The sequence below is a fragment of the Gymnogyps californianus genome, chromosome 27 (assembly GCF_018139145.2).
Source record: "Gymnogyps californianus isolate 813 chromosome 27, ASM1813914v2, whole genome shotgun sequence".
Classification (NCBI taxonomy): domain Eukaryota; kingdom Metazoa; phylum Chordata; class Aves; order Accipitriformes; family Cathartidae; genus Gymnogyps; species Gymnogyps californianus.
The window spans coordinates 833295-845111 of NC_059497.1; the positions used below are offsets into that span (position 1 = coordinate 833295).

Consider the following 11817-nt stretch of genomic DNA (forward strand, 5'->3'; position numbering starts at 1 on the left):
CCAGCAGGCACCAGCCTGGGCCCCCCTGGCTGCTCCCTGCTGCAGGCAGCACCCGGACACAGACGGGGAGGGGAGGAAAGGCTGATGGTTTTCTTGCCCGTGGGATCCCTCCTTCAGGGAGCGGGGTGGGCTGTGGATGGAGGCATAGCTCTGCAGGTTGTGGCTCCTGGGGGAGCTCCCAGGGACATGGCTGTGCCGGAGAGGCAGGACCGCTCTCTGGGAGTTCAGGCATCCCAGCAGCAGCTACCCCCTGCCTCTAGGGTGGGCTGCCTGCTGGAAGCATCCGGGCTGTCCCACGTGCCCCTGACTGTCACCTGGTACCCCTGGTGCTCCTGATGCTCACACACGTTTTCCCCACATGCCCAGCTCCCCTGACGCTTGTTTGCACAGCCCTGTTCCCCTGGCACGGTGCTCTTCGTGCTGGTGGCTGAGAACTGGCTCTGCTTTTCCAGGTCACTGCCTGGGAGCTGCTGCATAAGGCAAGGAGGCAGAGGCTGCATTTAAAGCTTCCTCTGTGGTCCCCTTTTTTACTAAGGAAACATTTCCTTTGGAACCAGCTCCTGGCCTGGGGCTTGATAAATTAAGAAAAATTGTCTCCAAGCCCTTAAAATAGCAGCAGTTTATGAGCCTGGGTCTGGGCCAGGACCCTGGGGCTGCCTTTCCCTGGCTGAGTGACAGGGACTCAGCCCTGCAGCTGGGGCGTCTCAGGGAGGAGCAGCCACCCCGTCCTCCCTTGCCCGTGGTGGGCAAGGAGAGCCGAAGCCCCGGCCTGCGGCACCGGGGTCATCTCGGTGCAGGGCCCGACGGGTCACAGCCCCCCTCTGCCAGTGCCCCTGCAGAGGGGACTCGAGATGCTGGGGATGGGGCATGTCCCTCACACCCCCGCTGTGCCTGTTAGGGTGGGAAATGGGGCCTTCCTCAAGGAGCGAGCAGCCGAGTGGGCAGGACATGGGGGATGCAGGAGGGGTGCGATGGGGTTCGGCTGCTGGCCCCCGCTGCCTCCGCTGGGATCTGCCTTCCCGGGCAGAGCTCGCCTCTCGCTAGCGCTGCTGCTACAGATAACGCTCATGGGGGGAAAGGCGTCTCCTCGAGAGGTGCTCCGATGGTGGGGGATTCCCGGTTAGGGGGCAAAGCCCGGGGTGGTCTTTGCTATTGGTCCTGCCTGGAAGGGCGGTCTGGGAGCAGCAGCCCGGCCCTTCCCGGCAGCGCCGGGTGCTCTGGGAGCCGAGCGCCGGGATCGCCCCTCTTCTCCCTGCCTGGCGCCGGTAACCTAAACCAGGAAAAACCCTTCGGGGAGCCCAGGCTGGCTGAGGCTGGAGGCACCTCCGTGGCCGGCGGCCTGGGAACAACCCGGGGATGGCGCCCGCGGGGACACAGCGGCAGGTCCTGGGTGTCCCCGGAGCCGGGATGGGGGCTGCGGGCGGGGGCAGCGCAGGGAAGGGGCACGGCCCCGGCACCGCCCTTCGGCTCGGCTCGGCTCAGCTGGGCTCGGCTCAGCTGGGCTCGGCTCGGAGCGCTCCCGCCCCGCCCTCCGCGGGCGGCCCCCGGACGGGGCGGTGCCGCCCGAGCCGCGCTGCGGAGCCGGGGCCGGAGCTGGGACCGGGACCGGGACAGCGGCAGCGGCGGAGAGAGGTGCGGGCTGGGCTGGGCTGGGCAGGGCAGCGCTCGGGGTGCGGGGGCCTGGGGGAGCTGAGCGGCGGGGGGCACTGCCGGGGGTGTGGGGGACTGGGGGTCGTGGGGTCAGTGCTGGGGTGGGGGGGGAGCGGGGGCTGGGGTCAGTGCTGGGGTCTGGGCAACTGGGGTGTGGGGTTACTGGTGGGGTGTGGGGTCAGAGCTGGGGTGTGGGGTTACTGGTGGGGTCTGGGGGAACTGGGGTGTGGGGTTACTGGTGGGGTGTGGGGTCAGAGCTGGGCTGTGGGGTTACTGGTGGGGTCTGGGGTCAGTGCTGGGGTCAGTGCTGGGGTGGGGTCCGGGGCACTGCTGGGGGCGTAGGGCATGGCGGGTGGATGCCCCAGCCAGGGTGGGTGGGGTGCAGCGGGACAGGATGGGATGGGTGTGCCTGGGATGGGGTGGGGGTCCCTGAGCATGGGGCAGGGATGGGTCAGCGGCAGTTCGGCCACCGTGGGTCATCCCTCAAGGGTGGCCTTGGGCTGCGGGTCCTGACTTGCGGGTGCCTTCCGGACAGGGCTCCCCGCTGCCTCCCAGCCGGTGACTGACCCGGGCCAGGCTGGGGTGAGAGCCCAGGGGCTGCTGCAGCATCCCACCATCCCTCCCCACAGCCCCCGCTCCAGCAGCGTCCCCATGTGCGGCCTTGCTCGTGGAGCAGCCGCTCTGTGTTTTCTTCAGAAAAAGGAAAAAAGTCCGCTTTGCTTACTGCTGAGCTCATTTTTAAACATTTATATTAGGGGGGCTTGCGGGGAGGAGAAATAATTGTGTAATGTCTTAGGAGCAAGGGAGCATTCCAAAAGCATGACTGCACGGCCCTTTCCAGCACTAACAAGCTGGCAGCCAAGTCTTCCCGGCAGCCGCCAAACCCCCTAAATCCAGCCTCAGCCTCTCGACACCCCCATGCAAGCGGCAGCGCGATCCCCGGGTTGCTTCGCAGGGCGCATCTGCACGGAGGGTGGGCAGGGAGCGGGGACCCGGCTGAGCTGCCCGGGCCGGGCAGCAGCACTGCCACCTCCCCAGCAAAGTATTCAGGTTGTGAAACCGGAGACAGGGAGGCAGTGGACTTTGGCTGTCTGTATTTCACTGAGAGCAGTTGCGTTTTATTTTCAGTTTGCCAAGTGCCTTCTGGTGTCCAAACAGTTTCAATTCATGTTCAGTTCCTCCTCCTCAGCTACAAGTGGTATAGGTAGAGACTGTGTGAGATTTTACGGACTTTAAATTGAATCCGTGTTCCTGACAGCTACAGCTTCTCCAGGGAAATGGTTTTTTAAGTGGAAAATAAGCCAAGTCACTGTCTTCCAACAGGTTATCGGGAGCGTTTAACCAGGCTCACCTCCTAACTTGCTGTTTACACTGGAGAGGCGTATTGACATGAAAAGTAAGGAATGTATTAGCAAATATTGATTGGCCCTGGGGCAGCGACAGTCAGGCATTGCACAAGTACAGGCAATCTGCTGAGGTTGTGGCATGTTATCTGAAACTGTCAGCAAGACCCTTGTACTGCCGTGAGTCTAGGAAGGCTGTCACTTCCGTGGGAGGTAAAATAAGAACATAGCATCATGTCCTTTGGAAAAGGAGGTAAGGGCAGGCAGCGTTTTCCCACAAAGCTCAAGCACTTGCGGTTCAAGCTTTGTTTAGGCTTTAAAATTCTTCTGTTCCAAGTCCCTTTCTCTGTTTTGCTTGTGGATGTTTTTGTGGGATTTAGTAATGAAAACAAGCCAGCCTGGCTGCTCTGCTCCGGGTCTGGGTCTGGGCAGTTGCCCTTTGCTGCTGCGCTGGAGCGTGCTGTAAGCCCGGGCTGTCTGATCACGCCCAAAGAATAGCTCACAGTTTTAGAAAAAAATTGGTAAGATCTAAAACTTAAGCACTGAGTTCGAGCTCCTTTTTTGATGATCGCTCATCATTTGGGTATGGCAGGTCTAGGCCTTAAGAAAGTTTCAGGCAGCCTTCCCGGGGGTAAATACAGACCCTTTCCTCAGTGCTTGGTGCCGGCTAGTTCTGGCAGCAGTGGCAGGCGGGACGGGGAGGCTCCGAGCAGCGGGAGCCGGCGTTGCCAGTGGGTGTGGGTGGTGCTCTGGGTGTCAGCGATCGTTGTTGGCATGAGCGAGGGCTGGAGGCTGATCTCCTCTGTGCTACACAGAAATGCACAGCTTGGCCTGCCCCGGGGGCTGTGTGAGCGTGAAATTGCAGATGCTGCTGTGCCAAAACCAGTAACCAGTGCCACTTTGGTCGTCTCGAAGCTGCGATCCGCCCGGGAGCTCGGAGCCCGAGTTCTGCCCTGGCCGTTGCATTTCCCTTTGGCATTGCTCTTTGCTTCAAGCCCTTTTTGGAACTTTTTTCCTGCTTCTGTATAAAAGTCCCTCTGATACCCAAGACACTTGCCAGGACACTTGTCCTGTGCTACCTTGGCTGTGGTTTAGATGTCTCAGCAAATTAAATTCCCCTCGATGGGCATACCTGTCAGATTTTAATTTGGAAGTTTACTTTCTTTTTCATTGCAACAGCTAAAACCGTTTCTGTTGTGTAACAGTGCTGCGGGGCTTTCTGCTGGTAATGCACGCAAGTGACCCGTGTACCTCTGTCATTCTGTCCCCAAACACCTTCAGTCCCGATTTCACGTGGGGACAGCTGTGGCCTTGGCACATGCTTCGGTGGGACTCCCTGCTTGTGCTGATCGGAGCCATGACCCGGTGGTGGGGCGGGAGAGAGCTGCTCCCGGGGGGTCCTGGAGGGAGGCACCCCCCATGCCCCCAGCCCCTGGGGCTCTGACAGCACCCGTGGTGGCCTGTGGCCATCCGAAATGGCTCCTGTTTGCCCAGTGGTGCCTCTCCGGGGCCCTGTCCCGAGGTGCCCTTGCCTGGCGTGCTCGGGCGGTGGCAGCAGCCCCATGCACACACACGGCCATGTTTAGAAGTGGAGACAGCTTGTGCTTGGCTGTGCTGGTTCGAAAACATTTTCTCTGTTCCCTGCTAGTGTTTTGTGCTCTCTGGATGCTGCGAGCTCCCTTAGGTCTTGTCTGTATTACAGGTTGCACAGCCTGAGCTGAAGGTGTGTGTTTTGGGGTTTCTGAAATCCAGTTAAATGCCTCGTGGCAGTTCTAGCCTTGAGCCCGGTCTGTGCTGCCTTAGCCCAGCTCCTTCCCAAGCAGGAGTTAAATCAAAACAGCCCAACCGAGCACTCTGGATGCTTTTCTTTGTTAAATCATTGAAAAGTTTAGCAGAGCTGAAAACACGGCAATGCCAGGAAGATCCCAGGAAGATCCTGGTCTGTTCAAAGGGGTGGTTTTCCTTCTGTGGTTGTGTCAGGGTGCTGGGGGGTCCAGGCGGGTGCGTGGGCTTTGGGGTGATGGCGCTCAGCAGGCTGGCTGTTCCCTGAGCCTTCAGTCCGAGGGGAACGACCAGAGGGCTGCTGGGGCAGAGGAGTATTTTCTAATCATCCGACGGGCAGCCTGTAAGGAGATGCTTGGTGGCAGCTCTGCAAGGCAGGAACGTGAGCCCCAGGTCTGATCTGTGGCCAGGAAGATCACCGGGGCAATGCCAGCGGCTGCACGAGCAATGCCTGGAGGCTTGACCCTCCTCCTCACCCCGCTCTCCTCTGCTCGTTCAGGACGAGGAGGTTTTGTTCGGAGTGGGATGTCTGCCAGGCGCAGGGGCTGTGGGGAGCTGGCCCTGCCACACAGGCAGCACTGGGGGTGTCCCTGCGAAGGGGGTGTCCCTGCAAAAGGGCTGCTCCCAGCACGGCTCCATCCCTGCCAGCCCAGCCCTGCCCTGCCCGAGCTTCGGGGTTGTGCCTCGGGCCAGGGCTGTGGGCAGAACAGAAATTCAGCTGGTTTTGCTGATGGGTGGTGTGACAGGTCCGGCCGGCGTGGGGACGTCAGCAGCAGCGCTTGGGAATTTCTGCTTTAGAACAAAACCCCTCTGTTGGCTTGGGGAGCTCGAGCCTCGCCAGGGAGGTTCGCTGAAAGATTTCTGTCCCTAGTTTGAGCCCTCCTTCAAACCGTTAACGTCTTTCTCTGCCATTTCCTGAGATCCCGTAGCAGACACTGGATGAGGGATGCATCCTGCTGCCAGAGGAATTCCCCTTTTCCTGCTCAGCAGGAACTTCACATTTTGAGGCACGAAGCTGGGAGAGGCCAATAACGCAAGGGCTGTCCTGGAGCCCCGGCTGGTTTTATGGTGATGACTTTAGAATAGCTGCTTGGAAAGCAGAGCAGAGCAATTTGGTTTCATTTTGCAATTTCTTGGCGTGCTGAAGGAGCTGCCTGCTCAGGATCAGGCTGGTGCTATCAGCGCGGCAGCAGTGGTGCAGACTAAACCCGCGGCTGTCCCAGTGTGGCCCCAGCCTGCCCACAGCAGCGGGCGCAGGGCCGGGTGTGGGAGCCCTGCGGGGTTTGGCAGTGCCGCTCTGCGGGAGGTGCCGGAACAAAGTTGCTGCTCCCTTTCATTATCTCTGTGAATGAGCAGGAGGCATCTCCAGTGAGGCACCTCAAGTGCTGCTCATGCTCGAAAACCGTGGTTGCTGTACAGGCTGGGTTGGATTGCCAACATGGCTGGGCAATCCAGCTGTGCTTTGGGGTGGTTAACACTTGGCAGAGTTTAAAATCTGAATTTCCATGTCTGATGTGGGTGACTGTGTCCTTTTAATCGTTTGGCCTGCCGGCAGTTGTAGTAAAGCTATCCTCCTCAAATTATCTTCACGTTTTTCACTCTCTTTTATCTGCTCGCGATCTGGGAACAGTGCAAAGCCCTTTGCATCGGGCTCCCCTGTCCCGGGGACTGGCCTCGTCCTGCTGCAGGACAGGGCATCCCCTGGCAGAGGAGCTAATCTCTCCCCGAGCAGAGTGCCACCGGCATCTGGTGTTGGTGCCGTGCCGGCTGGCTCGCGGGGCGAGGGCACGGATGGGGGCAGCCCAGCCGGCCACCGAGGCACACAGTGCTCACAGCCTCCTTGCCCCCCTCGCCTTTGCACGCCAGCTCTGGATTAGTAATGGGCTATTTCTGGATCGCTCTCGTGAGTAATGGAATGAACTGTGCTGAGATTTTGGGTGGGGACAGTGGCTCTGCCCGCTGAGTCACCACCCGGTGTCACGCCAGGCTCGGGAGCTGCTGGGGCCCGGAGCTGTCCCAGGTCAGGGTGGACAACAGAGGCCGTGGGAAGGAGCTCTGGCTGCGGTGACTCTGCTCAGTTTGGAGCATCTGCCGTTCCCCTCGCCGGGACGGCGTGCAGGCAGGGGAGCGGCGGAGGGGAGCTGGCAGCTGTGCGGGGCTGGCTGCCGCACCGCGCTGTGCCACTCCGGTTGTTTTTGATTTAGGTCCAACGTCCGGCAGACTGAGCACGGGCAGATCTCGATGTCTGTCTGGGAGCGGGTGTTTGTCTCCCCGAGCATCCGCTGTTCCTCGTGCTGCAGATGTGGCCTTCTGCGTTGTGTGGATTAGATAACGGCACGTCCCACATCACCTTTCTTCCTCCGTTTGTCTTTGAGATATTGAGTCGCAAAGCAGCAAATCACATTTTGCTGTGGGCAAAGGAGCTTTCTGTCTAAGTAAATAGACTTTTTTGCCCATGAGCTCTCCTTTTTCCGTGCTGTGGAGATGATGGCTGGAGAGAGGACGAGCCTTTGGTCGGACGAGAAGGATGGTTTGCAGCAGGGGTGATGCGTTTCTTGTGTCCCCCGGGATACGCTGTCCTCGAGAGCTTTCCCTCCTCAAGTGGGCAGGAGACAGCAGACTCCTCCAGCCCTTTTATCTGCCTCCATTACACAAACGTCGTGTCTTCTCGGGATGAGCTCCTGGCCAGCTGCCCGTGCGAGGGGCCGTGGGCGTCCCTGGCCCAGCTGGGACAGGTGGGAGCCGGAGGGCACAAGGAAAGGGGTCGGGAGCCGTGCTGGGGGGTTTCCCCTCCGCGCTCAGCCCCCGGCAGTGGGACTCTTTGGGCACTTTTAAGTTTTTTGTTCAACTTTAGTGTTGCACAAATGTGCTCGCCCTCTCTATAGACATGCTGCTCCGTTGGGATGTGTGCTTAACGCCGAGGCTCCTGGTTGAAGAGTGCCAGATCCTGCCGGACGCGGCCCTTCGTCCTCGCTCTTTTCACCTTACAAGTGCCGGCTTACTATTTTTATTAATGGCTCCACGGCACTCAGCAGCCACGAACCATTCCTGCTTCGGCTTGTGAGCCAAAGTGCTTGTAACCTGCAAAGATCTGGGGCTATGGCAGGGTCTGGCCTGGATTTGGGTGAAACCTTTCTCTCTTCTGCCCCAACCGTGAGGCTGGGCAGTTTGATTTGTGAGAGCTAGGGTGGTCCCCGAGACTTCCCCAGGGGTTTGTGTGGCAGCCCTGGGGACAGTGCTGGGGAGGTTTCCTCCAGGCAGGAGCTTAGCGGTGACCTGCTAAGTATGCAGATGAGAGGAGCTCTCTTCAGCCTGCTTTTGAAACGCAAGCCAGCCGCTGAATCTAATTTCTTAATCCTTTACTTGCAGCTAATGATGATGCAGCCTTACTCGGGTTTTTCTGTTTTCCTCCCTTTTCTGTTGGCGCAGGGTGTGGGTGCGATCGCCCCGGGAGAGGACAGGCGCCAGGCCTTCGTTAAGGCTCGGTGTCAGTGTGCTGGTTAAACGCCAAGCTTGCGATGGCCGGGCCTTCCCAGTGTGATCCGCTCCCAGTGCTTGCAGCTCGGTGCATTAGCAGAGACGTGTGCGTCCTTCCCGCACGGTTATTTCCCCTGAACCTCCGCGAGGCTCCAAGCCCAAACTGCCCCTTCCAGTCCTGCCGCCCCGGACAGAGGGGGTTTGGAGAGGGGCAGGGCTGCCTGGAGGACATGGAGCATCCCTGCCTTCGTGGGTAGCTTTCTGGTTGTCTATAATTTCCCCCAGCCCACAGAGCAGCGTGCGCCTTTCCAGGGATTAAACCCTGAGCTGTCGGTGCGCGTCTTGCCCAGGATTTCTGCAGGGACAGAGAGCTGGTGATGTGCTGAAGGTGCATAAGGAGTGGGTCGGGCTCTTTGGACTGAAGCATCTGAGAAGCTGGGGATGGGAAAGAGATTTTGGGCCCGAGGTCAGGGAGGGATGTGATCCCACCACGGCTGATTTTCTCGTGCCTCATTCAGACGCCACAGCAGGCATTTTGTGGCATCGTCCTGGGCGATTCCCAGGCTCAGCTCTAATCTCCTTTTGAAACTCAAGGATGCAAAGGCACAGTTTTATGTGCAGGACTGCATCCTTTTTACTTGGGGCAGAAAGCAGCCTGCTTTACCATGGGGTTTTGGCTCTGTTTGCTGAGTGATGGCTGGCAGCTTCTCCCGCCGCCGGTGCCAGCGTCAGCTCTCGGCGGTTATGTGGCAAAGGCTCCTTTGTCAAACGGGCTGGGACGGGGCCAGCTGGGTGCCAGGTGCGCAGGTCGTGCTTGCCCGGACCTCCAAGAGCTCAGCTTGGCTTGTTTCAGCTGCTGATCGGATTATTTGGGAGCCGGTGAGCGTGCCTGGGTGACACCCGGAGTACAGTTTCTGCCCTGAAGAATTTATAATCTAAAATAAAAGCAGCGTGCGTGTGTGTGTGACTCCGAGGTCTTCAAAAATCCCATTTGCCTGGGATGGTGGCACAGCGCGAAAGCCCAGCACGGGAGGGGTTGGATGGCCGGGGCAGGAGCCTTGCTGCCCGGCGGGGTGGGGAAGGCAGAGCGGTTCATCATCTTGGACGAGATGCCTTCATGCAGCCACCGGCACTCACCGTGGCTGGGGCATCGGTGTGACAGTTCTCCTGGCTGTGGCTGCAGTGATGGATGTAATGGTTCCAGTCAGGCTGGTTCTTGCAGTGCCTGTGAGCTGGTGTGTGCAGGAGCTGAAGGTGTGCCCGGCGGGGGTCCGGGAGAGCCTCTGTCCTGGAAGTCACTGGCTGCTCACACTGGGGTGTGCCCGGGTGCCCGTGTCTGGTACCCTCCCGGGCAGTCGTGCGAGAGACTTTGGGACATAGGGAGCCAGGAGGGGCTGGGAGCGTGGACTGCGCGTGGCTGCTCTGTCCCGCTCACCCGCTCTTGTCCCCACAGCGATGGCGGCCATCAGGAAGAAGCTGGTGATCGTGGGAGATGGTGCCTGCGGAAAGACGTGTCTGCTGATTGTGTTCAGCAAGGACCAGTTCCCCGAGGTCTACGTGCCCACCGTGTTCGAGAACTACATTGCCGACATAGAGGTAGACGGGAAGCAGGTAAGGGCCGTTGCGGGGTGCCGGAGCTGTTCCCGTCCCCTCGCTCCCGCAGTCCCACACTGGCAGTGCCACCGCCCAGCACTGCCGCGTGGGTTGGTCTGCGCGGCTGGGATGCACCCGCAGTACTCGGGGGACCCCCACGGCTCCCGCGTTTCTGGGTCACCCTGAACCTGCCCCAGTTTGAGGAAGACTGTAGCTATAACTGAGGAAGATAAACGTGCTCGCTCCTGGCCTGCCGAGCCGCCTGCAAGCTGCTGAGCCACGTCCCTCTCCCCTCCCAGGTGGAGCTGGCCCTGTGGGACACGGCGGGACAGGAGGACTACGACAGGCTGCGGCCCCTCTCGTACCCGGACACAGACGTTATCCTCATGTGCTTTTCTATTGACAGCCCGGATAGCCTCGGTAGGGACCAGGGAGCGAGGGGGACCTGGGGCTCCCACAGGACTGGGTGCTGCTGCTAAACCCCCTGGGGTCCGGGAAGCCCCCGTGGTGCCCCTCTGGGGGATGCCAGTCCCTCCCCTCCATCTCCTGGCTTTGCGTGCGCTCCAGGAAAATGCTGGGAACTTGCTGGCTTGGTGGAGGTGGTGGGAGAGGAGGATGCTGCGGGGCAAGCTCTCCCCTCTTCCTACGGGAAAAGCCCGGCGCTGGTTCCCGCGGCTGTGAGGAGGCCGGGGGGGGGAGCAGCCCCTTGGCTCAGGGGGGTCCACGTGTGCTCGTTGCAGAGAACATCCCTGAGAAGTGGACGCCAGAGGTGAAGCACTTCTGCCCCAACGTGCCCATCATCCTGGTGGGGAACAAGAAGGACCTGCGGAACGACGAGCACACGCGGCGGGAGCTGGCGAAGATGAAGCAGGTGGGGGCAGCCCTGGGTCCCGCTGCCTCGGCCGGCGAACCCTCCTCTCCCCGTGCCGCCTCGCTGGGGCTTCCCTTCGCTGTGCCAGATCCTGGCGCTAAGGGCTGGCTGCCCCAAGGGCAGTCACCGTGCTTTTGCTGCTGTTTTCTGGCGATGTTTCCGAACCCTCTTTTTAATGCTTTCTAGGAGCCGGTGAAGCCAGAGGAGGGGAGGGACATGGCCAACAGGATCAGTGCCTTCGGCTACCTCGAGTGCTCGGCCAAGACAAAGGAGGGCGTGCGGGAGGTCTTTGAGATGGCCACCCGCGCAGGCCTGCAGGTCCGGAAGAACAAGAAGCGCCGAGGCTGCCCGCTGCTGTGAGCAGCCCGGCGGGCCAGGAGGCAGCTGCCTGCACCGGCACCCGGCTGCCCTGCGCCGCGTGGGGAGGGAGCGCTGGCAGACGGCCGAAGCAGGACCTCGTGGTGCCAGTACCTGTCCCGAACCCTCTGCACGAGAGCTGCCACCCAAGCCCGCGGTGTGTCCCTGCGAGACGCCGGGGCCATGAGGGGCCAGTGCCTTCAGTACCCGCTGCTCTCTATGGGCCGGGCATTTGCGTAGCTCCCCATGTCGCCCCGTTTTGTACCAATCTCCCCGGTTTCACCTCTCCCCTGGGGATTGCCGTGGTGTTCCCTCTCCCTCCCCAGCTCCGGGCAGGTGCCGCAGAAGCGGGAGGTGCGGCTGGCTGCTGCCCGCAGCTCGCGTGTGGGGTCTGCTGGGCCCTCGGGGCACTCTGCCCACTCCCCTCGGCCGTGCGGGCAGCACACACCAGCGTTTTACACAGACTTGCCCAGGGCAGCTTTCAGCCCCGTCTGTGTGCAGAGCCGGGCTCAGCCGCTGCCAGAAGCGCTCTGCTCCTGGGACCGGCGCTGGGGCAGCGCCTCTGCCCAGCTCTGCCCGTAATGCCTTCTTCGAGTCTGCATTGGTCACAGACCTAGCACCAGTAAACTGAACTGCGTAATTGGGAGAATAAATGCAAACTGGTATTTTAGTAATTGTAACTCTGCTTGCGTGGCATCCTTCTGGCTGTCCTTTGTGCCTCTGCGCTGGTCTGGGCTGCTGCCT

The 11817-nt window shown here is 60.6% G+C and overlaps 1 protein-coding gene across 3 annotated transcripts; it reads left to right on the top strand.

Moving 5' to 3' along the window:
* Positions 1-1573: 1573 nt before the first annotated feature.
* Positions 1574-11753, top strand: RHOC (ras homolog family member C). 3 transcript variants are annotated; one of them, XM_050911208.1, is made up of 5 exons: positions 1574-1632; positions 9706-9863; positions 10145-10265; positions 10586-10716; positions 10903-11753. In XM_050911208.1, the coding sequence occupies exons 2-5, from the start codon at positions 9708-9710 to the stop codon at positions 11074-11076; spliced, it is 582 nt and encodes a 193-aa protein (XP_050767165.1). In that variant the 5' UTR covers positions 1574-1632; positions 9706-9707; the 3' UTR covers positions 11077-11753. The 3 variants fall into 3 exon arrangements, with proteins under 3 accessions (XP_050767165.1, XP_050767163.1, XP_050767166.1); XM_050911206.1 differs by lacking the exon at positions 1574-1632 and adding an exon at positions 2980-3046; XM_050911209.1 differs by lacking the exon at positions 1574-1632 and adding an exon at positions 3231-3246.
* Positions 11754-11817: the final 64 nt, after the last annotated feature.